The sequence below is a fragment of the Barbatula barbatula genome, assembly GCF_947034865.1.
Source record: "Barbatula barbatula genome assembly, chromosome: 20".
Classification (NCBI taxonomy): Eukaryota; Metazoa; Chordata; class Actinopteri; order Cypriniformes; family Nemacheilidae; genus Barbatula; species Barbatula barbatula.
The window spans coordinates 8,805,125-8,829,469 of NC_136783.1; the positions used below are offsets into that span (position 1 = coordinate 8,805,125).

At 37.7% G+C, this 24,345-nt stretch overlaps 4 protein-coding genes across 9 annotated transcripts; 3 read left to right on the top strand and 1 right to left on the bottom strand.

Moving 5' to 3' along the window:
- Positions 1-1,324: 1,324 nt before the first annotated feature.
- On the top strand, positions 1,325-6,397 carry sgta (small glutamine rich tetratricopeptide repeat co-chaperone alpha). Of its 3 annotated transcripts, none has more exons than XM_079483384.1 (12): positions 1,325-1,574; positions 2,134-2,281; positions 2,407-2,510; positions 2,610-2,697; positions 2,788-2,887; positions 2,997-3,101; positions 3,902-4,043; positions 4,770-4,832; positions 4,920-4,957; positions 5,048-5,188; positions 5,311-5,457; positions 5,594-6,397. In XM_079483384.1, the coding sequence occupies exons 2-11, from the start codon at positions 2,182-2,184 to the stop codon at positions 5,420-5,422; spliced, it is 993 nt and encodes a 330-aa protein (XP_079339510.1). In that variant the 5' UTR covers positions 1,325-1,574; positions 2,134-2,181; the 3' UTR covers positions 5,423-5,457; positions 5,594-6,397. The 3 variants fall into 3 exon arrangements, with proteins under 3 accessions (XP_079339510.1, XP_079339511.1, XP_079339512.1); XM_079483385.1 differs by having other exon boundaries at positions 1,567-1,643; XM_079483386.1 differs by lacking the exon at positions 1,325-1,574 and adding an exon at positions 1,577-2,046 and having other exon boundaries at positions 5,594-6,290.
- Positions 6,255-10,782, top strand: LOC306909558 (zinc transporter ZIP3-like). Of its 2 annotated transcripts, XM_079483388.1 has the most exons (3): positions 6,255-6,397; positions 6,835-7,153; positions 7,332-10,782. In XM_079483388.1, the coding sequence occupies exons 2-3, from the start codon at positions 6,947-6,949 to the stop codon at positions 8,070-8,072; spliced, it is 948 nt and encodes a 315-aa protein (XP_079339514.1). In that variant the 5' UTR covers positions 6,255-6,397; positions 6,835-6,946; the 3' UTR covers positions 8,073-10,782. The 2 variants fall into 2 exon arrangements, with proteins under 2 accessions (XP_079339514.1, XP_079339515.1); XM_079483389.1 differs by lacking the exon at positions 6,255-6,397 and having other exon boundaries at positions 6,830-7,153; positions 7,332-10,776.
- Positions 10,720-18,156, top strand: slc1a8a (solute carrier family 1 member 8a). The gene is made up of 11 exons (XM_079483380.1): positions 10,720-11,695; positions 14,152-14,231; positions 14,324-14,539; positions 14,911-14,953; positions 15,152-15,359; positions 15,444-15,543; positions 15,831-16,064; positions 16,158-16,352; positions 16,567-16,701; positions 16,835-16,931; positions 17,300-18,156. Exons 1-11 carry the CDS (start codon positions 11,459-11,461, stop codon positions 17,465-17,467), a joined length of 1,713 nt encoding a protein of 570 aa, XP_079339506.1. The 5' UTR covers positions 10,720-11,458; the 3' UTR covers positions 17,468-18,156.
- elavl1b (ELAV like RNA binding protein 1b) lies at positions 17,829-24,156 on the bottom strand. 3 transcript variants are annotated; one of them, XM_079483382.1, is made up of 8 exons: positions 23,971-24,156; positions 23,449-23,513; positions 23,139-23,192; positions 22,819-23,002; positions 21,609-21,712; positions 20,758-20,911; positions 20,451-20,676; positions 17,829-20,324 (listed from the first exon to the last, which is right to left on the bottom strand). In XM_079483382.1, the coding sequence occupies exons 2-8, from the start codon at positions 23,482-23,484 to the stop codon at positions 20,000-20,002; spliced, it is 1,083 nt and encodes a 360-aa protein (XP_079339508.1). In that variant the 5' UTR covers positions 23,485-23,513; positions 23,971-24,156; the 3' UTR covers positions 17,829-19,999. The 3 variants fall into 3 exon arrangements, with proteins under 3 accessions (XP_079339508.1, XP_079339509.1, XP_079339507.1); XM_079483383.1 differs by lacking the exon at positions 21,609-21,712 and having other exon boundaries at positions 18,097-20,324; XM_079483381.1 differs by having other exon boundaries at positions 18,097-20,324; positions 20,451-20,911; positions 23,971-24,110.
- Between the last annotated feature and the right edge of the window lie 189 nt (positions 24,157-24,345).

Below are 24,345 nucleotides of genomic sequence, written 5' to 3' on the forward strand. Positions count from 1 at the left end.
TTTATACTAAGGAAGACCAGCAAGGAGAGCATTGCAGTAGTCCAACCTTACGATTACAAGAGCCTTGACAAGGAATTGTGCCTCATTCTCAGGGAGATAGGGTCTTTATAATGTAAAATAAGGCATATCGGCATGACCGCGTTGTCAATGCAATTTGATCAGTGAAGGATAGCTGATCATCAAATATGACTCAGATGTACCTGGCTGTTTTGGAAGGAGTTATTGTGGTATTTCCAAGTTGGGTGGTAAGATCGTGTTGCACCGTGGGGTGTGCCGGAAATACAAGTAGATTGTTTTGGCAGGATTCAGCTGAGGTGATGCTGTTTCATCCAAGTTGAGATGTCTTCTAGGCAGGCTGTAAATCGAGCTGCTACAGTGGTATAGTCTGTGTGAAATGAAATCTAAATCTAGGGGCTTGCCTCTTACATAATAGCAACGCTACAAAAAGTAAAATAACTTATTTACGTGAAGCAAACTACTGTATTTAATATAATTAACAAGTATTAAATAAACCTTCACAATTTACAAAAGGCCTACGGTACGTAAACTTTTATGTTGTTTTCTGTGCAATGGTAGTTGGGTGATTTTCCCTTTCCCTTTCCACTTCCGGCGAAGTGATGTATCGATGTTCCCTGATTCCCTAAGCCATGGGTTCTCAAAGTTTACATTCAAAGGTCCGAATCTGAATTCTTGTCAAGGTCAAAGGTCCGGTACAATTGTTATAACAAAACTTTTAATAAACATCGAAAACAACTTTAAATAAATGTAAAAAACAAATCAACTCTACATGTGAAGAGTTTATTTGAAAAAACATTTTAAATCATGTTTTATATTATTAGCCTACTTAATCGAAAGAACCCAACTGCAGTTTCATTGATATTCATTTGAGTGCACTATAAAAACATTGTTTTTGAACATCTTGTGTACAAGCTATTTTTTGCAAATCAACTCTTCATATAATCGTTACATTCATGTCGTCATCAAGTCGTACTTGCGTTTACTGTATTAACTGTTACATACAGTCTCATTTACATATTGTCTGTTTTTTTTGCTGCCCTGTTTGCCTTTGGATTGGATTCTCGTGTACACCCTGTGAAGTCCACTTCGCAGTAGCCCTACACTAATGGAACGCACCTGATATCGCATGACCCCCAGTTAACTTCCGGATTGTGTTTGGATAGTGTCTAATAATCTAGCTATTTATATTTTATTTATGTTCATATTCATTTGTATCATTATTTTACTGTATAATAATTGTATGAAATAATTAGTTGAATTTTGTTGTATTGACATCTAGCGGCTGAACTTGGTATCGCAGATTAGCGGTTCTTCTCGGCTTCTTTTTATTGTTATCAGAAATAATCCGCAGGCACTATATTGTTTGTGGATGTGTTCCGGAGGTTAAGCTGGGGTCACAAAAGTGCGCCGCAGTAAGGTTTGTTTACGTTGTCACTTTAAAACCGTCTGTAGATCAGCGGTATTTACCCAGATCATGACGTCATGCGCTCTATTGCGCGCGCACGTGAATCGTCACTCTTTACTTGCTACTAGAAGTCATTGAGTGTGGACAAGTGGTGAGTGTAAACCTACAAACACGGTTTATTCATTATATACAGCCACGTGAAATTCAGCATGATTCTAGTGTAAAGTATTAAATGGCAGATAATATGTGATCATTCTTCTTTGTCCTTTTTATGTTTAAACAGACGAGCGAACTGAAGCTAATGGTAGCTGAATTAGCACACGCGCTGTAAACCAATGGAAACTGTTAGCATAAGCTAACATCCACTGTATGCTAGAATGTTCTGTCATGAATAACTTCTTTTGTGGGCTTTTTAAGCATATTTACCCGTAAAGAGCAGTTTCTCGTTGCTTCACGCCATTGTTTACATGACATAAGGTTGTTCGTATATTATTGTCACTGTGTCGTTTACGTTGTGCACCTAAGATTACTCATCTGAACAGTTGATGGTAACCATTAATTCCAATAAAATGCCGATCGATACACCAAATATCCCGTAGCATGTGAACTTTATCATTTTAAAGGTTTGCATGATCTGCAAACAGTTGTGACACTGATTTCCTGTAACTTTGTATTATGTATTAACAACAAAACTGATATCTGTCTTTCAGGTTTCCTTCCCATTTTTATTTGGTGAGGTTTAAGCCTCTCAGTACAGAATGGCAGACACAAAGCGTCTCGCATTTTCCATAATCCAGTTCCTTCACGATCAGATGTCCTCCGGAAGTCTCTCATCAGATGCTCAAGAAAGCCTAGAAGGTAAAAACTGACTGCAAGGGTCATTTCTGGACACTGTTGTGTTGTTGGTTTGTAACGGTGGTTACAAAAGCGTCTGCCAAATGAATAAATGTAATGAACGGGTCCCTATTCATCCACCTTTCTAGTCGCCATCCAGTGCCTGGAGACAGCATTTGGTGTGTCTGTGGAAGACCAGAGCTTAACAGTCAGTCAAACTCTGCCAGAGATATTTGCGTCAGCAACAAAAGAGGTAAACGATGTTTTTGCAATGCCGGCCTTGTTGACTGTTCCTTCATAGCACAGAATGTGATTACATCATGATGTTCCTATATATATATATATATATCAGACAGGTGCACCACAAGTTAATACCAGTTTGGCCAGTGCTTCACCTACGGCGGAGCAGTTAGCAGAGGCTGAACTTCTTAAAACCGAAGGTATTACCAGTACACCTTCACATTGGTCTTAAGGTTGAAGATGCTTCACGCAGTCCTATTGACCATAGCTGTGCATGTGTGTTTCCACAGGCAATGATCAGATGAGGGTAGAAAACTTTAGCGCAGCCGTGGAGTTTTACTCTAAAGCCATCCAGCTTAATCCTCAAAATGCAGTGTACTATTGCAACAGGTAAACACGGTCATGAAAACATCTTAAATACAGCAAAGTGTGCTAAATCAGAAACACTAAAAATATAAATTGTTTGCTTGGTAAAATATAAATGTTTTATTGCATTTAGAGCTGCAGCCTTGAGCAAACTGGGAAACTATGTTGGAGCTGTTCAAGACTGTGAACGTGCCATTGGGATTGATCCAAACTACAGTAAAGCATACGGACGCATGGGGTAAATTTGATATTAATCATAATAATATTTTTCTTGATGAGGCATTAAAAGGATATTTCAGTGGCAAAATAAATGTTTTACCCTCATTTGAGGCTTCATGACTGAATATGACTTTTTTCTTGGAAAATAATGCAGTAGGAGTTATAAAACCACATATTATATTACTTCAAAGCGGTAGAATGGGAGTGAATGGGCATTGATTTTTTTGAAGCTCCAAAAGCTGCATCCAACTATCGAAGTACTGCCCTATACGGCTCTGTGGTCTTAACTAAGGTCTTTTGAAGCATTCGTATGTTTAAGGGAAAAATCTATATTGACAGCACTATTAACTTTGATGTCTAGCTTCCGTTATCTCTCTGCTGCATGTTTGATGAGTTTGTTTCCCGGCAAATGACGATGACGAAAGCTACCATGCAGAGGAGATGGCATCCTATTGGAACACAATGGAAAATGCTGCATTCGTTACCGGAATTTACACCCCTGCGTCATTTCCCGGAAAAACAAGCCTCGTGTTCACACGCAGCAGAGGGATAATGGAGAAATTTAGTTTTGTCTCTGAAATATCTCTTTAAATCACATATATTTAAAAAAAAATTGTATTCCAAAATAATATATATCAGGTTGTATTTGTAGCTTTAGGGAAAGTGTTCAGGGTCAGTTGTTTATTTAGCCCTAACATTAATTTCAGGTCAAGTCAGTGGAAAGTCAGAGCTAGCGCCAGTTCATAGATCCTCTTCATCTTGCATAAAATGGTATTGACTTCTGTTTACTTTTCCTGTTGTTTTCTGAAAAAAAACAAGGCTTGCTCTTGCGAGTTTAAACAAGTACTCGGAGGCCGTGAGCTACTACCAAAAAGCATTGGAGCTGGATCCTGACAATGGTACTTACAAAGACAACCTGCAAATAGCTGAACTGAAAATGAAGGACACACAGTCCAGCCCAGTGAGTTCACAGAACCACAGTGACTACGTTTACATGTACCTGAATAATGCGATTATAATAAGATTTTGGCAATATTGCAATTACACGTTACCTCATGTAAACGCAATCATTCGTTTTAAATAATGTGACTTAAGTTCAAAATCGAAGTAACGCATGTGGTCGTGTATGCTGGTTTAATCGCAATATGTAAACACCTCAATCGCATTTTTTGCTGCTCTGATCTAGGTGCCATGTGCTTCTGTAACGCACCTTAAGCACAGTCTGAAGTTTCACCATCAACACAACATGATGTCAGCAGTCTCTGCTCCTTATCTTCATACAGAAACAGCCCAAATGCAATGACATCGTACACCACTGTTGCAGAAAATTTCACATCATATTTCTATATATTTATCACAGCACCGAATAACCATAAAATACTTCCACATAACAATGTTTTGCATTTGACTCAAGTCTATTAAAACGATTAATATATACACACCTACTGTATCTGAGATCTTCAGAGGTGCTGTGTATTAGCAAATAATCAGACTAATAAAACTTCCATGTAAACCGCAGCAGAGATGTGTTCTCATGTCATGTAAACGTGTTAGTGCGATTAAGTCCTTGCTCTGATTATTGGAAATGATCGCATTATTGATGTGCACGTAAATGTATTTATTGATAACAGGCTTTTTTGTTATTTTGAAAGTGGTGAAGCTAATGGAGTTCCTTTATCTTTTTCAGGCAGGGGCTATGGGTGGAGTTGACCTGGCTGGTTTGCTGAGTAATCCTGGTTTTATGAACATGGTGAGAGCTACAATCATCTTGTGTTCAGCTATGCAAAACATATAGAAAGCAACATATGCACAACTTAATCGCTTAAACTTTCTTTAGGCATCTAATTTAATGAACAACCCACAAGTGCAGCAAATGTAAGTACACGTGAATAGAACACAGAGGAATTTGTTAGAAAGATGATAATTGACTTATGTAATATTGTTTGATAATCTTTGTGTGCGAAGGATGTCAGGTATGATATCCGGGCCCTATGGTCCTATGGGAGGTGCCACCTCCCCCGTAGGAGCTGCTGGACCTGCACCCGGGCCTGGACCCGGAGCTGGGGTAGGTGCAGGTGCGGCTGACCTCTCTGGCCTCATACAGGCGTAAGTTCACCGTCTTTATACATTGCTAGCTTGCTCTTGTCAGTGACTAACATAATCTTTTATATTGATATGTCTGTGGTTTATTTGTGAGATTTCATTGCTGTTTTTCTGCCGTGTGACAGCGGTCAACAATTTGCACAGCAAATGCAGCAGCAGAACCCAGAGCTTATTGAGCAGTTACGAAGCCAAATGCGCAGTCGACCTCCCAGCAGTGCTGGCAGTGAAGAACCCTGACCACTTCATGTGGTTCAACACACCATCCAATATAAGTAAAATAAACGTTTAAAAGTCTTTTGCAGGACACCTTTGAACTTTCAAATTGGTTATTAAAGTTGGTTATTACCCATGTACTGATATAGAGGATATATGTTCAGAACGTAACACCTTTTTTCTTGTTTTGTTTAGAATTTGACCTGGTGGACCTAGGGAAGACGGGCTACTTTTTTATTTGTTAAGATATACCTTGTTCCTACAACTCCAGGGATAAGACATTTGATTAATCACAATAAAAACTGCATGTGTGCCTACCGCCCCTCATAGCACTACCTGTTGGGAGAAGTCATGAGCGCACATTTACACATCATGTATGGGCGCAGGACAGATGTATGATCAAACGTACTGAAATCTCACTCTAGGTTAACACTATATTCCTGAGTACCGGATTGTGATTGTAATCGAATCACAGCATCGTGGACATACATGCAAATTTGCTGTGTGAACACCGCAGTGATTCACCTGTCCAACGTGTCTGTGTCTAAAACTGAACAGCATTGACAAGGATCCTGAGTGCTATCTCAACATAGACAATTAAATGTCAGATTTCATATAGGACTTGTGTACTTCTGTTCTCTGCAATTGAAGTTTGATGTTTCAAAACTGCTCATGTCTACAACTATTAAAGAAATGAAATTTGTTAAAATTGCCTGTAAAATTAGTTTTGTGATGGTTTGGGGTTAAACAAAGATGATGTCTTTTGGCGCGTGTGGTATAAAAGAGGGCTTTCTACAGTCACGAAATTACGGTCAAACCGAATATGTTTAAGTGCAACAGTTATTTGTTTATTTGTATTGTCGAGCATTTTTGGGACCGGTCGCATTACTTGCGTCCTATGATACACGGCAGTGTTGTCTAGGTAGGCAGCTCGCTAGGTTTTGAGACGCGGTCACTGAACAGGTGTTTCAGTTGCAGGAAGTATCGCCACAAACACGGGTAAAACGCTTTAATAATACGTTTAATTTATGACCTTTTATAACAATTATACTGTTGTATTGTTTAATTGACCTTCAGAAAGCTTCGACGCGTTTTTATTGGCAGACGTCTTGCAAATGTAAATTCTGTTTGTTAGCTTAGCATTTGAGCTAATAAATACGTTTCCGGAAAAGATGCCTATTTAAAATTGAATCTCACTTATTATTTTATATATTTATTTGCATAATTTAGTCTTAATTACAGTGACCTATTGTTATGTGTTGTATTGTATTTTTCTTATCCATGCACCATATGAAACACATCGATAAATAAATAACGGAGCAGCTCATCAGAGTTAGCATGCTAAATGTGTACACCGACCATTGCGTGATCATTTTAAAGGGGTTGTATTTGAGAAACATCGTTTTTTCAATAAAATGACACTACATTTTTTACAGGGATGCTTCGTATAACCTAACAACAAGACTGCCTGGACTCCAGCAGACAGACAGAGGTTATTGATTTCAGATAATGTTTTGCTGAACCGGGATCGCATCCCACCTCCTCAATATGGAGATAGCTGTAGCCAAAGTACTTTGCCTGCTGGGGGTCTTTGCCCTCATGTTGGGTGGGATCCTCATCCCTGTTCGGGTGATGCAGACAGAGTTTGATAAAGTTGGCAGATACAGAAAAGTGGTTTCGTTCAGCAATTCTTTTGGAGGAGGTGTTTTCCTGGCCACCTGCTTCAATGCCCTGTTACCTGCGGTTAGAGATAAGGTAGTGAAACGATATTTTGATTTAAAATCATATTTGTATACATGCACAAATATATACATAGACTTTTACAGCCAACTCCAGTTTTACAACCAGAGTTGCAATAAGGACATCCACAGTGTTTAAGAGGTAAAATTCCAGTTTCACATTACAAATCTCAGATTTCTCTGTTTGCTTTCAGGTGGAGGATGTCTTGAAAATGTTAAACGTGTCCACTGACTACCCGCTGGCGGAGACGATGATGATGCTTGGCTTTTTTCTAACAGTATTTGTGGAACAGGCCGTGCTTACGTTCCGCAAGGAAAAGCCGTCGTTCATCGACTTAGAGACGTTCAATGCAGGTGGCTCGGAAGCAGGGAGCGATTCTGAGTATGATACCCCGTTCATTTCACCCCCTCGTGTGTCGTCCGGAGCCAACCAGCGCCATTCTCATCATCACGGACACTTCAGCCCTTCAGATCTGACACGTGCTGGTCCGTTGAGGTTAGCTAGTCTTGTGCTGGCGCTTTCTGCTCACTCTGTCTTCGAGGGTCTCGCGCTGGGCCTTCAGGAAGACGGGGCTAAGCTGGGAAGCCTCTTCATTGGAGTGGCCATTCATGAGACCCTGGCGGCCGTGGCTCTTGGGGTTAATGTAGCCAAGGCAGGAGTGCCCTTACGGGATGCTGTTAAACTGGGCATAACAGTGAGTCTGATGATTCCTATGGGCATCGGGATTGGCATGGGTATTGAGACGGCCCAGAACTTGGCGGGAAGTATCATCTCTGTAGTGCTCCAGGGCCTGGCAGCCGGCACATTCCTTTTCATTACGTTTTTTGAGATTCTCTCAAGAGAGCTGGAGGATAAACACGACAGGCTGCTTAAGGTGCTGTTTCTTATCGTGGGCTATGGCATACTAGCTGGGCTCGTCTTTATCAAATGGTGACGAGGTTTGAAAGACAAATTTCCAAGAGCATCAAATGTTAAACATGGCAACCGTTATTATCAACATGTTCAGTGTATCTACTGTACAATGATTGATATTCTAAACAGCCTGTTATTATTATTTATTCCCAACGGGATGAAACTACTGTACATGTTTTATTATTATAACAGATTGGACATTTTGGGGGTAACAGAATTCGCACATATAATGATTGAAACTGCGGTAAAAAGTCTCTGTTTTGGATAAAAGGGTCTGGTGTTAAAAGATGTACATCTGTTACAGACACAAAACATTGTCTTGTAAAAGTCTTTTTTATTTGGAATGTCAAACGTTCTGTTTGAAATGATTTGCCTAGGAATGTAAGTTTAAGATGAGGTGTGAATCTAAAAAGATGCAGTTGTTATTGAGATTGACTTTGAGAAATTTGTCTAGAGTTTTAATGGGGGAAATAGAATCTTTAGTCACCATGCAACAGAAGTCACTTATTTTCTGTAGCGTGACATATATCCACGTGTAACGGCTTCTGAAATTAGAAAAATGTAGTGCGGGGCTTTATTTGGCCCTCGCCTTTTTGATTGGTTTGTTGTACGTTGGGCCTGGAGAGGAGGGCTAAAAATGCCGGGCCATTGGACCTTTTTTTGTTGCTTAAGTCATGCGGTGAAGAGTTGTGGTTTAGAACGGGGAAGGAGCTTAATGTTTCTGATTAAAGATTACAAATGCATATGAATTAAAAAAATAATAATGGTGTGCACGGATAAATCATGTATAATAATCACTACAACACAGTCTTTGATTTCATGGTGACTTTAATAGTTTGGGCTGGTTTTTTATTGGGGCAGTGTATTGAATTGGATTTGAGAGACTTGTGTTTGATGTGGATACAGTCAAACCAAAAATTGTTCAGACACCAGATATCATTTTTGATATTTTTTCTGGTGGGTGCAGGACGCTTCATTTATTTAAGTGTGGATGACAATATGATGTAAACTGACACATACCCAAATATTATTCATACAGTAGACTACCAGTTAAATTTATCAAACTTTGGGACCAAATTATTGAGACACTTTGACTCGACTATGTTTTGCATTTAATTTCTCATGCAACCTTTGTACACAGACTGAACAAAGCATTGATTGGTAATTGTTTGCAGTTTGCCCTAAATTAGTGTGATTTAATTGTGTACTTAAATTTAACAGCTGACAGGTATTCAGCCTGATCCATTACATACCTTTCTACCAAAGCTATCTGAGAGTATCAAGATGAATTTATTCTGACACAGTTTATCTCTTGACTTCTTGTTATATTTTATTACCATTTTTGAAACTATAGTGAATAAACTGTGATCATTAATGTTGAAGGTGACTGATTAAAGTTTGTTTTGACTGTATATGGTGGATTATATTATGCAGTACACCATCATGATTATCATTCAGTTGGATTATTCATCCAGTGAGGCTATATTATATCTACTTGTGTTTCCATTTTTCCATTTGATTTTCAATTTTTGTATTAAATTAAATCCAACTTGACCCTAAATGTAAAATTACAAATAATTATTCGATGTAGTCCAATTGTAACGTATGGGTTGAATGATGCTAGAAGTCAGGAAGAGTCTTAGTAGCAAGTTGATGAAGTTGGCATTGTTATGAAAATAGCACGAATGCTGAATTTTCCCAAAGTGAATCTCAGGTAACTAAACCTTTGTATTGTGTATTTAAATAACCTTTGACTGTCCTTGAATTAATCTCTTGTTGTTTTTCTTTTCCAACTTATCTTCAGTTGCCTGACTTTTGTTTTTATTTGACATGTTTATGCTATTCAACAAAAACCTCTAATAATTGAAATCAGTTGAATCCTTGATAGCCTTTCCAGTGTTTTTCTGACAGTTGTCAACTGTCAAAAGAAAATGAAGACTTTTTATTCGTTTTTCTTTTATGTGATCTTTTACAAGTGCTGCAAACCTGGGCCCTTATTCACTTAACATTTTATCTTAACACTAAGAGCTCTCCTAAACAGCAGTAAAGTTTTTAGTTAATAGTTTCCACTTAAAACCTATTCACAACGCTGCTGAGAGCAACATTTTCTAAGAAGCAGAGGAATATACACTAAGCTAAGAAACAGGGCGGGGTTGACCTCGTTGCAATGGATGATGTCAGCACGCTTACTGACTGTGACCACAGAGATTGGCTGATAGAGGATGGGTCTCCGTCAGTCATTTAATCATAGAAATATTATAGAATGAGGTATCACGCTGTCATAATTAAATTAAGAACTTAAAATAAAAATTTATTCGTATTCAATTAAAATACTTAAATACATAACTGTTGCAGTATTCAAACTAAGATGATGAAATATACACTACGTTACTAATTCAACAAGTAAAGAGTTATTTTACAAAGCAAATAACTCAATAATTCACTTTTTTATTAAGTAATAATAACTTACATCTAACCAATACAATAAACACACGATAACATAATAAACAACATGATTTTTGTATTATTTTAAAAACAAGTTCTCTTTTGTTAATAAACTATATGTTCATATCATACAAACCCTTTATTTTTAAGAGTTTCTCCTAAATCAGCAAGTTGGGAGCTACTTTACATTTACTTTACTTACCTTAAGATGTTTTGTGAAATCGGGCCCTGTTCTTTAGAAAAGAAGTATAATCAATCATGTAATTTAATAAAACTTTTTAAATCATAAGTCTGGATCTTCAGTTCTTGAGTATAAATGCTCTATTACAATAGTCTGGTTGGAGATGTTCCAGATGACCATGTAACCAGTCTGACCCTTCAGCCCAGTGTGACATATTCTGACGCACACAATTCCTCCTGACCCATCAGACCCATTAACACTGAGTACTTGATTCTCACATCAAACTGCCTTTAGTCACGATAGGATTAAACTTGATTGGATTGTTCTTATATCCGTGGTTTCATTAAACCAACTCGCACACATAACCTGGATTCATTTACATGCGAAATAACATCGTGTTCCAAAGCTATTTGCATATTAAGCTGCACTTGAAATCTATGAAAGTCTTTCGGTGACATTGACCAGTAGATTTGTTTTTTTAAGTGGATGTATGTAGTCTAACACACAAACAATTGCAAAACATTTGCCATAAATCAATGCCCATTTTTCTGACACTGCCATTGATTGAAAATCAGTTCCCATGCCAAACATCCCGTGGTATGGCACAGATTCACTGTCAACAGAGAAGTGTTCGATTTTACTGCCTGCAGATCCTCTTAGTAAACTTAAATCCACCCGACTGTGGTCCTGAGTTGTTGGATGGATACACGATGGTTTAATCCCTCTTAAGAATAGGTATCCACTACTTTGGCCCTGTTGGCTGTTACAGTCAGCATCTAGCCATGGAGGAGTTCCTGATACCGACAGAAACCGAACTTCCCGGCTTCTCTCCAGCAGGACCTCCCAAAAGCCCACTGGAGCGACTGAATGACTCCATAAAGAGCACATTCACGGTCAGTGTCAGAGAGTATGTGAGGGAGTACATCAAGAGAAATGGGTTACTGACGCTCTCTATAATGGCTGTGATCACGGGATGTGTCCTGGGCTTCATGCTGAGGGGTCTGACCCTCTCCTCACAGGTATTTTAGTTTGGCTTCATTGAATGAATGACTGAGAAAATAATGGAGAATAAGGCAGAAATTATATTTTGAGGTATAAAAATGCTAGTTTGTGGGCACCTCACACATTGAATATTTGTATTAATTCTGGTTCTATGGCCACGTGTGAGCTGATTTTTTATTATCTCTGGATCACATGTCTGAAAACTATTCTGGATTTAATATTTCGAAGAAATTTCAATTTTCATATTTATTTTCAATATTGTCTTACTCCTCGCAATAATATTAAGTGAAACTGAACATTTTCTCAGGCTTTATTTGCATTTAAATAGACACGTTTTTTCCATAATCTTTTGATAATACTTCAATATACTACATAAACACAACCTATATACGATGTTTTTTACTCTATGCATATGAAATGTAACTTCAGACAGGGAAAAGTCTTGTCGATCTTTGTTGTGATGGGAAGTGTGCTCAGTTAATCCTATACAGAAGTCTATTCAGAGTAAATAGAGGTTGACGTGTGACACACAATCTCTCCGTGCATGACGCGTGACTTTAGTAAACAGTTGTTAACACAAGTTAGAAGGAGCTCAGGGATGAACTAGAACTGAGACTGAGAACTGAGTATCCAGACTGTAGAAAAAATACCAGTAAAAATGGTGATATAGCAGTTGGGGTACCAGAAAAAAAAGATTCAATTGTTCTCTAAATTGGCAGTTTATTTCTTAAATTTTACGTTTTGACTTAATTTCCATGATATTTGAAAATTAAATAAAATCGTTTGTTAAAAGCCCTATGAGAGAGAGAAATCTGGCCATATTCACAAAACATCTTAATGCTAAAAGTAGCTCTAAAAAATAATGGGCGTGTCCATCCTAATTTTAGGATTCCTACATTTTTGGGTGCTGAGAGAATTTCACGAAGCGTTTTAGCGCTAAAACTTGCTCCTAAACCTGTGAGATGTGAGGGGTAGTGAAGAGGACCAACTCACAAAAATCCTAAAATGGCTTTAACACCAGCAGTCTAACTTGAAACGTTGACATTTTAGAAAAAAATCATGACAATGAGCTTAAGCATGAAGACAATGTGCTAACTGTTTATGAGATTTGAAATACTTACAATTAGCTGAACATATACTTTATATGAACATAGTATAGTTTATTTGCAAAACATAACTCAATTTTTGAAATGTTTCAAAAATCATGTTTGTTGTGTTGTCATGTGTTTATTTTTTTATTGTATTTAGAAGCTGTATTTATTTATAGTTGATAAAAATAAAAACAAACTGTTTGATTGGAATGCACAATAAAAACATGAATTTTGAATTAATTAATTAAGTTTTGTTAATGAACTATTTTCTTGTTTTATTTGTAACTTACTCATATTTACTAACTGTATATTTTATCATCTTAATTTGAAAATGGCAACAATTTTACTTAAAAATATTTATTTGAATATGAGTACATTTTTATTTTAAGATCTTAATTTACATATGTCAGCGTGATGCCTCATTCTCACAGTCAGTAAGCGTGCTGACATCATCCATAGCAACGAGGTCAACCCCGCCCTGTTTCTTAGCTTAAGATATCTTTCTGCTCCTGAGTAAAAGTTGCTCTCAAGTGCATTGTGAATAGGTTTTAAGAGGAGCTTAGCTAAAAACTTTTACAGCTATTTAGGAGATCTCTTAGTGGTAAGATCAAATGTTTTGTGAATACGGGCCTGTCACATGTCATTATAATAGATTAAATGATGTAAGAGGACAAATGTACAGACCGATGTTCGGAAACAAGGTTATTATAGTTTACAAAAAATAAATCATTTAAAACATTTCTGTCTATTAAATAAAATAAAATATTGGGCTACAAATGATTGGAAAATAAACTAAACGTACAATTTAAATGTTAGAATGAAATAGGTTTATTAATAAGTCAAACAAAAGCTGAACTAAGCTAAAACTGAAATAAATCAATTAATTAATTAAAAAACTAATAAATAATAAAATTGCTAAAAATATAACTAAAATTGAAGCAAAAGCTAAAAAGAAAAGCTCATTAAAAGTATTGATACAATTACAATAAAACTAAAAACAAAACTATAATAACTCTGATATAGCTGTCTTCATTTTCTCACCCGCTGTATTCATTTCTTTGTTCTGATGAACACAGAGAAATATTTTTGGAAGAATGTTTGGACCAAACAGTTCTTGGCCACCATTGATACCATTGTAGGGAAAACAGGCATTCTTCCAAATATGGTTTTCTGTGTTCATCAGAACAAAACAATGTAAACTCGAGGGAGAGTAAATTAAGACAGGATTTTCATTTTTAGGGGAAATGTTCTAAATTGGACATAAAACATTTAAGTTGTTATTTATGTATATTAACATTCTTTTATATTTTAAATAAACGATTTTAAACAGTGAGACATTTTGTTCTGCTTTCTGTAATATTTGTCTCTGTTTTTCTAACAAGGCAAAAATCTATTTCTCCTTTCCTGGTGAGCTGCTCATGCGGATGCTGAAAATGCTGATTCTCCCCCTAATCACCTCCAGGTATAACTTTGTTATTTATAAACAAATATTTGTTTTCTGTCTAAAGAATATATGAGGATGTTCTCTGATCAGATGTTCATGTCTGTCTGTAGTTTAATGTCTGGATTGTCGTCTATGGAGTCGAAGGCCTGCTGCAGGATAGGGGTGCTGACAGTCACCTACTATCTTTGGACCACCTTCATAGCTGTAGTGGTTGGAATTGTTCTGGTTCTGATCATTAAACCCGGCTATGGCACAGACATGGAGAGAAACAGGCTGGCGGGTGGACAGGTCATAACATCTGCAGATGCACTGCTGGATCTAGTCAGGTATGGGGCTGTCCATAATATCATGGTGACTGGGCCATCGTGTTAGTGTTCGACCAAAATATTCCTTCTGACAAAGTGTTTCATAAATTGACACCAAGCAAGAGTTGCCCAAGATTGAGGAGTTTAGGTCATCTCATAATGTGCAATCCTATTAAAGCTAAAGGGTGATTAGGGTATTTTTAGTCATCTGTACAAAGGGTCATGTAAGTGGTCCCTCCCACCTCTTTGCCTCTCTTTCTGCCCGTGCGGGACACAGCGAGGTGCTCTTAGGTATCTGATGTGTGTGACAGATCCAATGGGGGATGCATGGACTGTTTTACTGTAATTCTTTTTACTGCATTCTTACATGCGTATCTTATTTCATTTTCCAGGAATATGATTCCCTCCAACCTGATTGAAGCCACTTTTCAGCAAGTGGGTAAATGCACTCCTCACCATATCAAATATCCTACCAATGCTTCATTCAATACAGTAACCGCACCCTAGCAACCAAAACTTCTTAGCAACCACGCAAAGCCCATAATGACACATTCCTGACCAGCATTACACTCAGCATTATGTTCGAAATCAAATACAATCCTATTTTATTATGTGTATTTTTTATCTTTGCAGTACCAGACAGACCTTATTCCCATCATAAAAACACCAGTTAACACAGGACGGCCTAATTTTGTCTACATGATGCCCGATGATGACAATCCGAAAGGTCGATTGGTGCTGTTGGAGCTCACACCACCTCCAGACATCGAGTACAAGACTCGTCCAGGCAGCAGTCAGCAGATGAACGTGCTCGGCATTGTTATTTTCTCAGCCACCATGGGTAAAGCATCCGCTCATCAAGTGCAAATATTCATTTACTTTATAAAATGACAAAATGAGAGTATAATAAGACCTTTTTCTTTAGGTCTGTTACTGGGCAAAATGGGAGACCGTGGAGTGCCGCTGGTGAAGGTTTGTCAGTGCATCAATGAGTGTGTGATGAAGATCATCAATGCTGCCGTGTGGTAAGTGAGAGAGAGATTATTATAATCATTTATTTACAGAGCCACTTCCATTAAAAAACTGAAACGGAAAGGTGTCTCATATGCACTCAACACGTGTGTAACATCTGACACCATAACTGAAGAGCGTGATAGTCGTGCTGTTAGTTGCTGTGTGTTAGTTGATCTTATTCATGTTAGTTCATTTTGCATTAACTAATGTTAACAAACAATATTTGACATTAAAATACGTATTAGTATTAGTTCAGGATTTGTTTTATTATTATTATAACTTTATTATTTTTAAACAGGTATTTTCCTTTCGGAATAATTTTCCTTGTGGCTGGGAAAATTCTGGATATGAAAGATCCCAGCATACTTGGGAAGAAGCTGGGCTGGTACGGGGTGACGGTCCTCACAGGCCTGTTTGTGCACGGCCTCATCTTGCTTCCATTCTTTTACTTCATTTTGACACGGAAAAACCCTTTTACATACATCAGAGGACTTCTGCAGGCCATGGTTATTGCCCTAGCCACATCATCCAGGTAAGAACAGAAATAAGATACTTTAACAAAAATAACAAATGAATAAAGGAGAAATATGACCCGATGAACTGTAAGTTTTGCTATTTTTCACAGTTCAGCGACTCTACCCATTACAATGAAATGTTTGTTGGAGAACTGCCAGGTGGACCGGCAGATCGCCCGCTTCGTGCTGCCTGTTGGAGCGACCATTAACATGGATGGAACAGCCCTCTATGAAGCAGTGGCTGCTATTTTCATTGCTCAGGTCAATGAGTACGAGCTGGATTTTGGACAGCTGGTCACCATCAGGTACAGACAGATGTAGAATCTATCCAAAGGTTAATATTACGAGAAATTAAATCAGGAGATATAAACAGTGATCTAAATGTACAAATGAAGGTACCCATTCTATTTCATTTCACTGTACTACATCTAGTTGTAATGAACAAATGAATGAATGAACGTATGTCTCGTATGAATGGGAATCAGGATGTAAAATCGCAACTGTTACTGTTTTCTTCAGTATAACAGCAACTGCTGCCAGCATAGGCGCTGCCGGAATCCCACAGGCAGGCCTCGTAACCATGGTGATAGTGTTGACATCCGTAGGGCTGCCACCAGATGACATCACACTGATCGTGGCCATCGATTGGATTCTGTAAGTTTAAGATAAACGCTAGTTATCATTTCATTAAAGCTCTAACCAGGGATATCATAAAATGTACAAAATAAAACAGCTAAATAATATTTGAAGCACTATTTATATAGGAATCTTCTGTCTTGTCTGAAAGAGATCGGTTTCGAACTATGATCAATGTACTGGGAGATGCTCTGGCCGCTGGAATCATCGGCCACTTGTGTAAGAAAGACTTTCCTCCTGACAGAGCAGTAAGTCAGCCTTCATTGATTATAAATAGTTTACAAGTATTGTTTTGTTATTGACTTTTAAAGGAACAGTTCGCCCTTAATACAAATTCGGTCATCTTTCATTCATCCTGGTTTTCTAACTGTATATGACTCTTCGTTCTGTGAAACACAAAAGAAGATATTTTGAGAAATGTCTCTGTGGTTTTGTGTCCTTACAATGGAAGTCAATGGGGGTTCTTGTTGTTTGTATACCAACATTCTTTAAAATTTCTTCTTTCGTGTTCTGCAGAAGAAAGGCATACAGGTTTGGAGTGACACAAGGTCGAATAAATACTGAAATCATTTTTATGTTGGGGCGAATTATCCCTTTAATAGTAGTTTTATTCCAGGCAAAAGCGAATGGAGCATCACAGCACAGCCAGGCAGCTAATAACATGGAGAATGTGCCTTTAACTGAAGTACCACTGCTGGCTGCAAATAAAGACTGCATATTTGAAGTGGTCGGGGAAACTGTTTTTGAAAGGCCCATGGTATATTACAACATATGTCAGGTCTAAGTCTACGCATTGTGGCCTTAAAGATATCAGACACATTATTTATTGTGCCATAAAAAATACTGAGTGAATTGTATTTAATAAAATTTATATTGGCTGCTATTTACAGCTGAATTTTGAGCAGTGTTTCCCTATTTAAAGGGACACTGTTTGTTTTATTAGCTGTTTGTTGCTGGAGGAACAGATGTTAAACAAATAGTTCACCTGAAAATAAAACTATATTTACAGTTTATTTCTGCCATCCTATGTACATGACTTCCAATTGTTTTATAAAGATATCTGCATGTGTAGGTCCCAACTTAATGTGTAGGACTACAAGCTCACGTGAGTGGGTAAATGTCTTCTGAAGTCAAACAAAAGGTTTGTGGGAGAAAACATATTGATCTTATTAGCTCAATAAAAAACAAAGCCCTAAAGGCACTAAACACAATTACAGCAACATACAATAGAACATATTATACATCTTGGATAGCACGCACATAAATTATAGGAATTTAAATGTTTGGGTGAAAAACAACTCCATAGGCATTTGTAATTCATGTGTACAATAAAAATTAGTTTAAAATATTTGTCCATAAGCCAATTATCCACGATCATGTACAACATGTAAATAATTTGTAAATAATGTTTTTGTATCTTTATATGACTTTTATTGTATTTTAAATCAATAAAAATGGTTTAAATCTCTGCGCAGTGTTGTGTGAACATGTGAATGAATGCACGTGAGCACAGACGATTAGCCCTGGATTTGGGGAAAACAAGCAGTACAAACAAGCAGCGATTACATCCAATTACAGAGAGCCGCTTGCCTTAGGTTTAAAAGCTCAGGCTGATCATTCCAAAAACAATTTACAAATTTTCCATCAGAGGTTATGACAACTGAAATATACAGTAGCTTTCATGACATGCTTGAGCTTTAAGGTCTCAAATGCTTTTAATCATCACATTGAATATTAAGTTTGCTATAAGACATGTGATATTTTATCAGTTCAGTTTATTTGACTCTGGCGATATTATCCTTCTCTACCCAAATACACTGAACATTTTCAAATCAGTTTAAAATGGGATTGTACATTTTTATGCCTAGTTTAGTTCTATTTTTCAAGTTTTCACTTCAAATAATTGGTGAAGACATGATGAAACACCCTTGGTCTACAAAGAGAAAAACCTGTGCTGAACTATTACTGCCGGGCGACCTCTTCTGCCATGAAGTGAAATGACTATCGTACATGTACATCTTTTTAAAACCTAATAATTGTAAAGGTTTTATAAACTTTAAAACATTTAACTTAAAGCTTTGTGGAAAAAAATACTCATTATGCATAACTTGGCATGTGAAACGGGGCTACACTAAATAAAACCCTAATACAAAAACCTCTCTTAAAATTTGCCCTCGCTCTTTATATATCAGAAAACATTACAGATCAAGTAACAGTATACATTTTTACAACAAAACAAGGGCATTTATTTTAATACATGAAAATTCTTGCTTCAGGACTTCAAGTCACACACTATGAATCAAGACCCAAATGACAAGGTTACATTGATCATAATTGAACATGCACACAATAGTAGTGCTGACCTGCAACTGGTGTATGCTACTGTAGTATCTTCAAAAAACAATGTTATTTGTATGTTTTACTCAAGTTAAAATGTCACATTAATGTACAGAGCTGTATCAAGGGAGTGACCGAGTACATCACTACAAAAGTAAAAACACTACAAAAAAATACCTATTTCTACTGCTGCAAATGTTACCTAATACTGACCTGAACAAAACTATAAATTGCAGCCATGGCCCTACCTTGTCCCTTTTATTTAACAATAGGAAAGAAACTGCAGACCTTCTGAGTGGGGATGTTAAGTGTTAGGGTCAATGCTCATGGTTTGTAAAATAGAACAAAACTAAAATAATGAAATAAAAGCTTTAAACCGTTTTTTAAAACAAAAGCAAACAGAAAACTCAAAAAAAGAACATACTGTTAAATGCAAAACAAACTTTAATGTCTACACAATATAAAACATTTCAAAAGAGAAAAATGCAGTTTTTGAGTAAAGGAACCTGCAAAACTGAACACTTAAAGGCAGGAGCGTTACACTGAGATCTTTGGTCCTCCAATCTTTCCCCTTACAGATGGGTTAGCTGGACAACTAGATGCATTTCTTCACTATTTACAAAGGGGATATGTAGTTCGCACGGACAATGCCAAAACTCTTCACATCTTAATATAAAGAAAATAATACTAGAACCATTCGTCCAGTGCGATTAAAAGAACAGAACAACAATGCCATTAGATATTGAAGGCATTCCAACAAAACTCTGAAAACAAAACCCTGGATAAATTTAAGATTTACATGGTCCAGGAATTTACAGATGCCAGTTAAACAGTCATCGGGGATCAATCTTGACCAAAAAAAAATATAGATATGCTCAACCTCAGAGTAAAACACCAGCACACGAGTACATTTACGTAGACATTCATCAATAACTGAAATCATTAGAACAACGCTGATTGAACTGTCAGAAAAGTGCCTTCACTTGTGAGACTTGCTGGTTTTAAATGACACTTGCAGGACTTTGTCCCCCAAGCGATATCCATTCAGGCTAGCGATGGCCATTGCTGCCTCCTCGTAATTTGTCATGGTAACGAACCCAAACCCTTTGCATTTGTTGGTATTGAAGTCACGAATGACCTTGACGTTGGTGACAGCACCAAAAGGACCAAACATCTGCCAGAGAATACCTTCATCTGCATCCTGACCCAAATTATAGACGAAGATACACCAGCCAGAGGAAGAGCTACTGGGCACATTCATACTGGAGACACTGCTCATGTGGTCAACACTCATGGGTGAGAACCTGCAAGAGCAACAAAAGGACAGCTAAGTCAAATAAAGCCTTTCAAACAAGTGCCATAGATCAATCATTTTACAATGATCAATATTAATGTCATTAATTGATGTTAGAAATGTACAGCTCTCTCACCTGAAGCGCTGGGCTTGATGGTGAACGGGTCCTCCGAACCGACGGGACTGAGTATGGTAGAGCTGGGAGAGGAGCTGGGAATTCTTGGTCTGGTTTGGATTGGCAGCAAACTTCACTGTGATTGGTTCAGAGGCACCAGGTGGTTTGGAGCCATTCAGTAGTTTTATAGCTTCATCTGCTTCAGACCTCTTATCAAACCGAATGAAAGCCACTCCACGTGACAGTCCTGACACATACACAGAGAATATTACATCAATACATGTGAAGGCTAAAGAACGATGTGTCCAGTGCCAGACAGTATTATCACCTGAAGCCTGATCGACCAGCACACGAGAATTAATTATGCGTCCAAAACGGGTAAACATGTCCTCGACATCCTTCTGCGTCATGGTCTTGGGTAAACTACTGATGTACAGATTGGCATCTTTGATGCTTTCAGAACTCGGCCGTGCAAACGAGACCTGATTCAATGGAGATAAAAACCTGCATGAATGACTGTTTCATTGCACTCATAGTTAGAAAATCAACTGTAATAAGCAATTACTTTTGACCCCAATCAGTTTGATTTCAACATGTAACGAAAAAGAGTAATCTTATGTATAAAAAAGCAAAAAATTAATACATTTACAATACTTTCCAGATAATGTACAGTTATATATTCTATGCCTACAACCAAATAAATAAATAAAATGGAACAACTTCAGGTTGAAAACTACAGATCCAAAATAAATAGAAAACTTAAGTGCAGGGCTTGTGTTCGGCACAACTTCATACTCAAGTAAATGACTAACAGTCATCCCTTCCCGATTTTTACAGTGTTGCAAATTAAAAACAATGACAGAAGATTGAGCAAAGTTGTACAGAAATGTCACAAACTTCAGTATAATTCTGTACCGAAATTAAACCTTGCAAAGTCCTCGAAGGCAGCCAATCGTACACATTTTATGTCTAGAGACTTCAAAATGTCAAGGAAAAACAAAACAAAGGCTTTAAAAAAACACTTGTATCAAACTCATAAAAATATTTAAAAAGAAATTAATTCCTTACAGAGAGCAGACAGGTCTGGAACAGAGCCTTGCACTGTGCGAAGTCTACGTTAACAGCATGGCACACCTATCATTTCAAACATGGATACAGAAACACCTCTTTGCACGTTACCTTGATAGTTTTAGACTGTAGTCTCAGGCCATTGAGTGTATTGATTGCCCTTTCTGCATCATTAGGGTTAACATAGTTAACAAATCCGTACCCTAAACTGTGGCCTAGAGAAAACAAAAGGGAAAAAAAACAAAATAAAAATAACAAACGTCGTCCACGTCATGTAGACTAGTCTCTCTGCACAAAACAAAACCATACAAGCTAATCGTAAAAAGGAATTACATTTGTAAAATAAAAAAAGTCACAGTGTCGAAAAACTATTTAAGTATGTGACATCAGAAAAGAAACTGTTGATACGAAAAGACAAATTATCATCACAGTATAATTTAAGGAAAACACTTTCCATCATCTCCTTACAAAAAAAACAAAACCCATTAGTAACACTTCGTCAAGCAAATAAAATACAATTCAATGTGTAAAATACATTAAACGTATAAGCATTATAAATCCACTGAGGGGGATGCTGGGGGCAAGAAACAAACAAACAAAAACGAAAATAATGACATAGATGTATGAAGATGGCACCAGACTGACATGAACTGGCCACTCCGGGCACTCCACGCTTGAACTGTAAATGTGTTATTTGTCCTCAAAAACACCACAAGAGAGGAAAAACAATGACGAAACACAATCTGGAGTATTGGTATCTGGCACATTTAAAAGCACACAAGTCAGTGCAGGCACCGTCATCCAATAAAAAAAATTGATGAAAATGAAATGCTGTTGCAGACCCCACTTGAAAAACAACTTGTTTACAAAAAGCCAATGTGTTTGACTTCAGTCTAAATGAAACTGACAAAATAGTAACAAAACTCAACACTCAAAACTAACCAAAAGCTCAAAAAAATATTGAATCGGACCAGTACCATCTTTACACCTTCTGTAATAAGAAAATAAATGAAATAAAGCAAAGCAAAGCGTTTATTGGAGCATATAAACAGACCACAGTAAACAGTGCGAAATGCTTCCATAAACACTGACACAAGCTCTGATAAACTGGTCAAAAGAAAATTAAATACAAAGTGAAAGAAGAACAAATAGAAAAATAAACATAAAAATAAAGATCCATAAAGAGATCAAATAATACTCAGTGAACTAAAAAAAAATATACCACCCGTTGTCTATGACTGCATAAAAAGAAGCTGACTTTGCCTGTGTAAAACTATCAATAGAAAAAGCCATTGACCCCCTCTGTTGTGTTAAGACCTACCTGCCATCTTGTCCCGTATGAGTTTGGCGGACTCCACCTCTCCAATGCTGCTGAACAGACTGCGAAGCTCCTCCTGACTCATGTTCTGGGGCAGGTAGTTGACGATCAGATTGGTTTTAGCATTACTTGGCTCATCGTCGCCCATGTGGTCTTCGTACCCATTTGGCATATCGTAGACGTCCTGCTATAAGAGAGATAATGCAAGAGAAAACATGGCATCAGAACTGTCACGCTTACACCAAAACAAGTGTTCATGATAACTCAAAAGCCCTGCGTTTTGGTTAAAGATCGAGCCTTTAAACAATATATAACGGTCTTACCTTTTCAGCAGCACTCTTGTCTCTTTCATTCCCTTGGCTCTGAACCTCACAAACCTGCATCAACAAAACACCGTCATCCCATCATAGAAATGTGCTTTTTTTAAAGATATTTTGAAGAATGTAGGAAAGAATGCTGTTCTGGGGCACTTTTGACTACCGCTGTAGTTTTTCCCACTATGGTAGTCAACGGTGGCCAAGAGGTTTGGTAACAAGCATTCTTCCAAATATCCTTCGTGTTGTTCATCACATGATCACCATTTTATTTTTGGGTGATGCTGGTAAAAGCGAATTACACGACTAGACGACTCACTTTTAAATACCGTATGTGTCCTCTTCTGACGGCCATGTAGACAATTTAGAGCTTCAAATGCGAGCCTGGAAAATAAAGAAATCGTTAAAAAAGGCACAGGCAAGCCAGGAAACAAATCTGTGCGAGACATCTTTATTTTGACCGCTTATTTCACACAGACAAGCAAGTTGTATTCGGTTTACGAAGCACTTTGAGGAGCCCTCGCCACATGCATGACTTCATTCATACAAACACAACACCATACACACGGTGTGCAGGTTAAAGCGGGAGCAGCGGGCGGCCTCGCTTACCGTTTAAAGACGTAATATGCACGACACACCCAACATTAACGTTTATTTACGTCACGTGCATCGCTAGTTTCACGTTATCGACGTGTTTTAAGACGTCAAGGCCGCTCGTCTGAGGCCTGCTAGCATTAGGGCTAGCTGCAAGCTCTCGTGTGCGCGTGAGGCCCGGCTTCTGAATGATTTTTGTGCAAAATAACTCACGAACGATACCGGCGAAGTTTCCGAAACGACATACCTTAGTTTCGTTAACCCCGCTGTTCCGTTGCACTCGCGCGATTGCCCGACCGTTGAATGCACAAAGCGGTGGTCTTTCTGGTGTACCTGGATGCCTCACGCACGTCGATATCAAACGACAACGAGACCGAACTGCGCAGAAGCGGAAGCGAAGCCCCGCCTCCTTCTGTCTGGAAGCCGCTCACGTGAACCAGCAAAACATCCGACAGACTTTGTTTTGACACATAAACATTTTAAGACTTTTAAAAGAACGCTTCACATTACGCATTCACATCCTTGATATCATTTCACTGTGGTTGTGCAATAACATTGTGTAAAATCGTACTTTGGTATAAAGCATAACGATGACCATGGTTTTATTATAGTAAATGTGTAG

Excerpts from the sequence above, each read along its gene's own strand:
- LOC306909558 (XM_079483388.1), top strand. The coding sequence starts at position 6,947 with ATGGAGATAGCTGTAGCCAAAGTACTTTGCCTGCTGGGGGTCTTTGCC. Across the intron at positions 7,154-7,331 it reads TACCTGCGGTTAGAGATAAG|GTGGAGGATGTCTTGAAAAT; the intron begins GTAGTGAAACGA and ends GTTTGCTTTCAG.
- elavl1b (XM_079483381.1), bottom strand. The coding sequence starts at position 23,484 with ATGGCCGTCAGAAGAGGACACATACGGTATTTAAAA. Across the intron at positions 23,003-23,138 it reads ACAAGAGTGCTGCTGAAAAG|CAGGACGTCTACGATATGCC; the intron begins GTAAGACCGTTA and ends TCTCTCTTATAG. Across the intron at positions 20,912-21,608 it reads TACAGTCTAAAACTATCAAG|GTCTCGTTTGCACGGCCGAG; the intron begins GTAACGTGCAAA and ends CCATTGAATCAG.
- slc1a8a (XM_079483380.1), top strand. The coding sequence starts at position 11,459 with ATGGAGGAGTTCCTGATACCGACAGAAACCGAACTTCCCGGCTTCTCT. Across the intron at positions 11,696-14,151 it reads GTCTGACCCTCTCCTCACAG|GCAAAAATCTATTTCTCCTT; the intron begins GTATTTTAGTTT and ends TTTTCTAACAAG. Across the intron at positions 14,540-14,910 it reads GCACTGCTGGATCTAGTCAG|GAATATGATTCCCTCCAACC; the intron begins GTATGGGGCTGT and ends TTCATTTTCCAG.
- sgta (XM_079483384.1), top strand. The coding sequence starts at position 2,182 with ATGGCAGACACAAAGCGTCTCGCATTTTCCATAATCCAGTTCCTTCAC. Across the intron at positions 2,511-2,609 it reads TTGCGTCAGCAACAAAAGAG|ACAGGTGCACCACAAGTTAA; the intron begins GTAAACGATGTT and ends TATATATATCAG. Across the intron at positions 4,833-4,919 it reads ATCCTGGTTTTATGAACATG|GCATCTAATTTAATGAACAA; the intron begins GTGAGAGCTACA and ends AACTTTCTTTAG.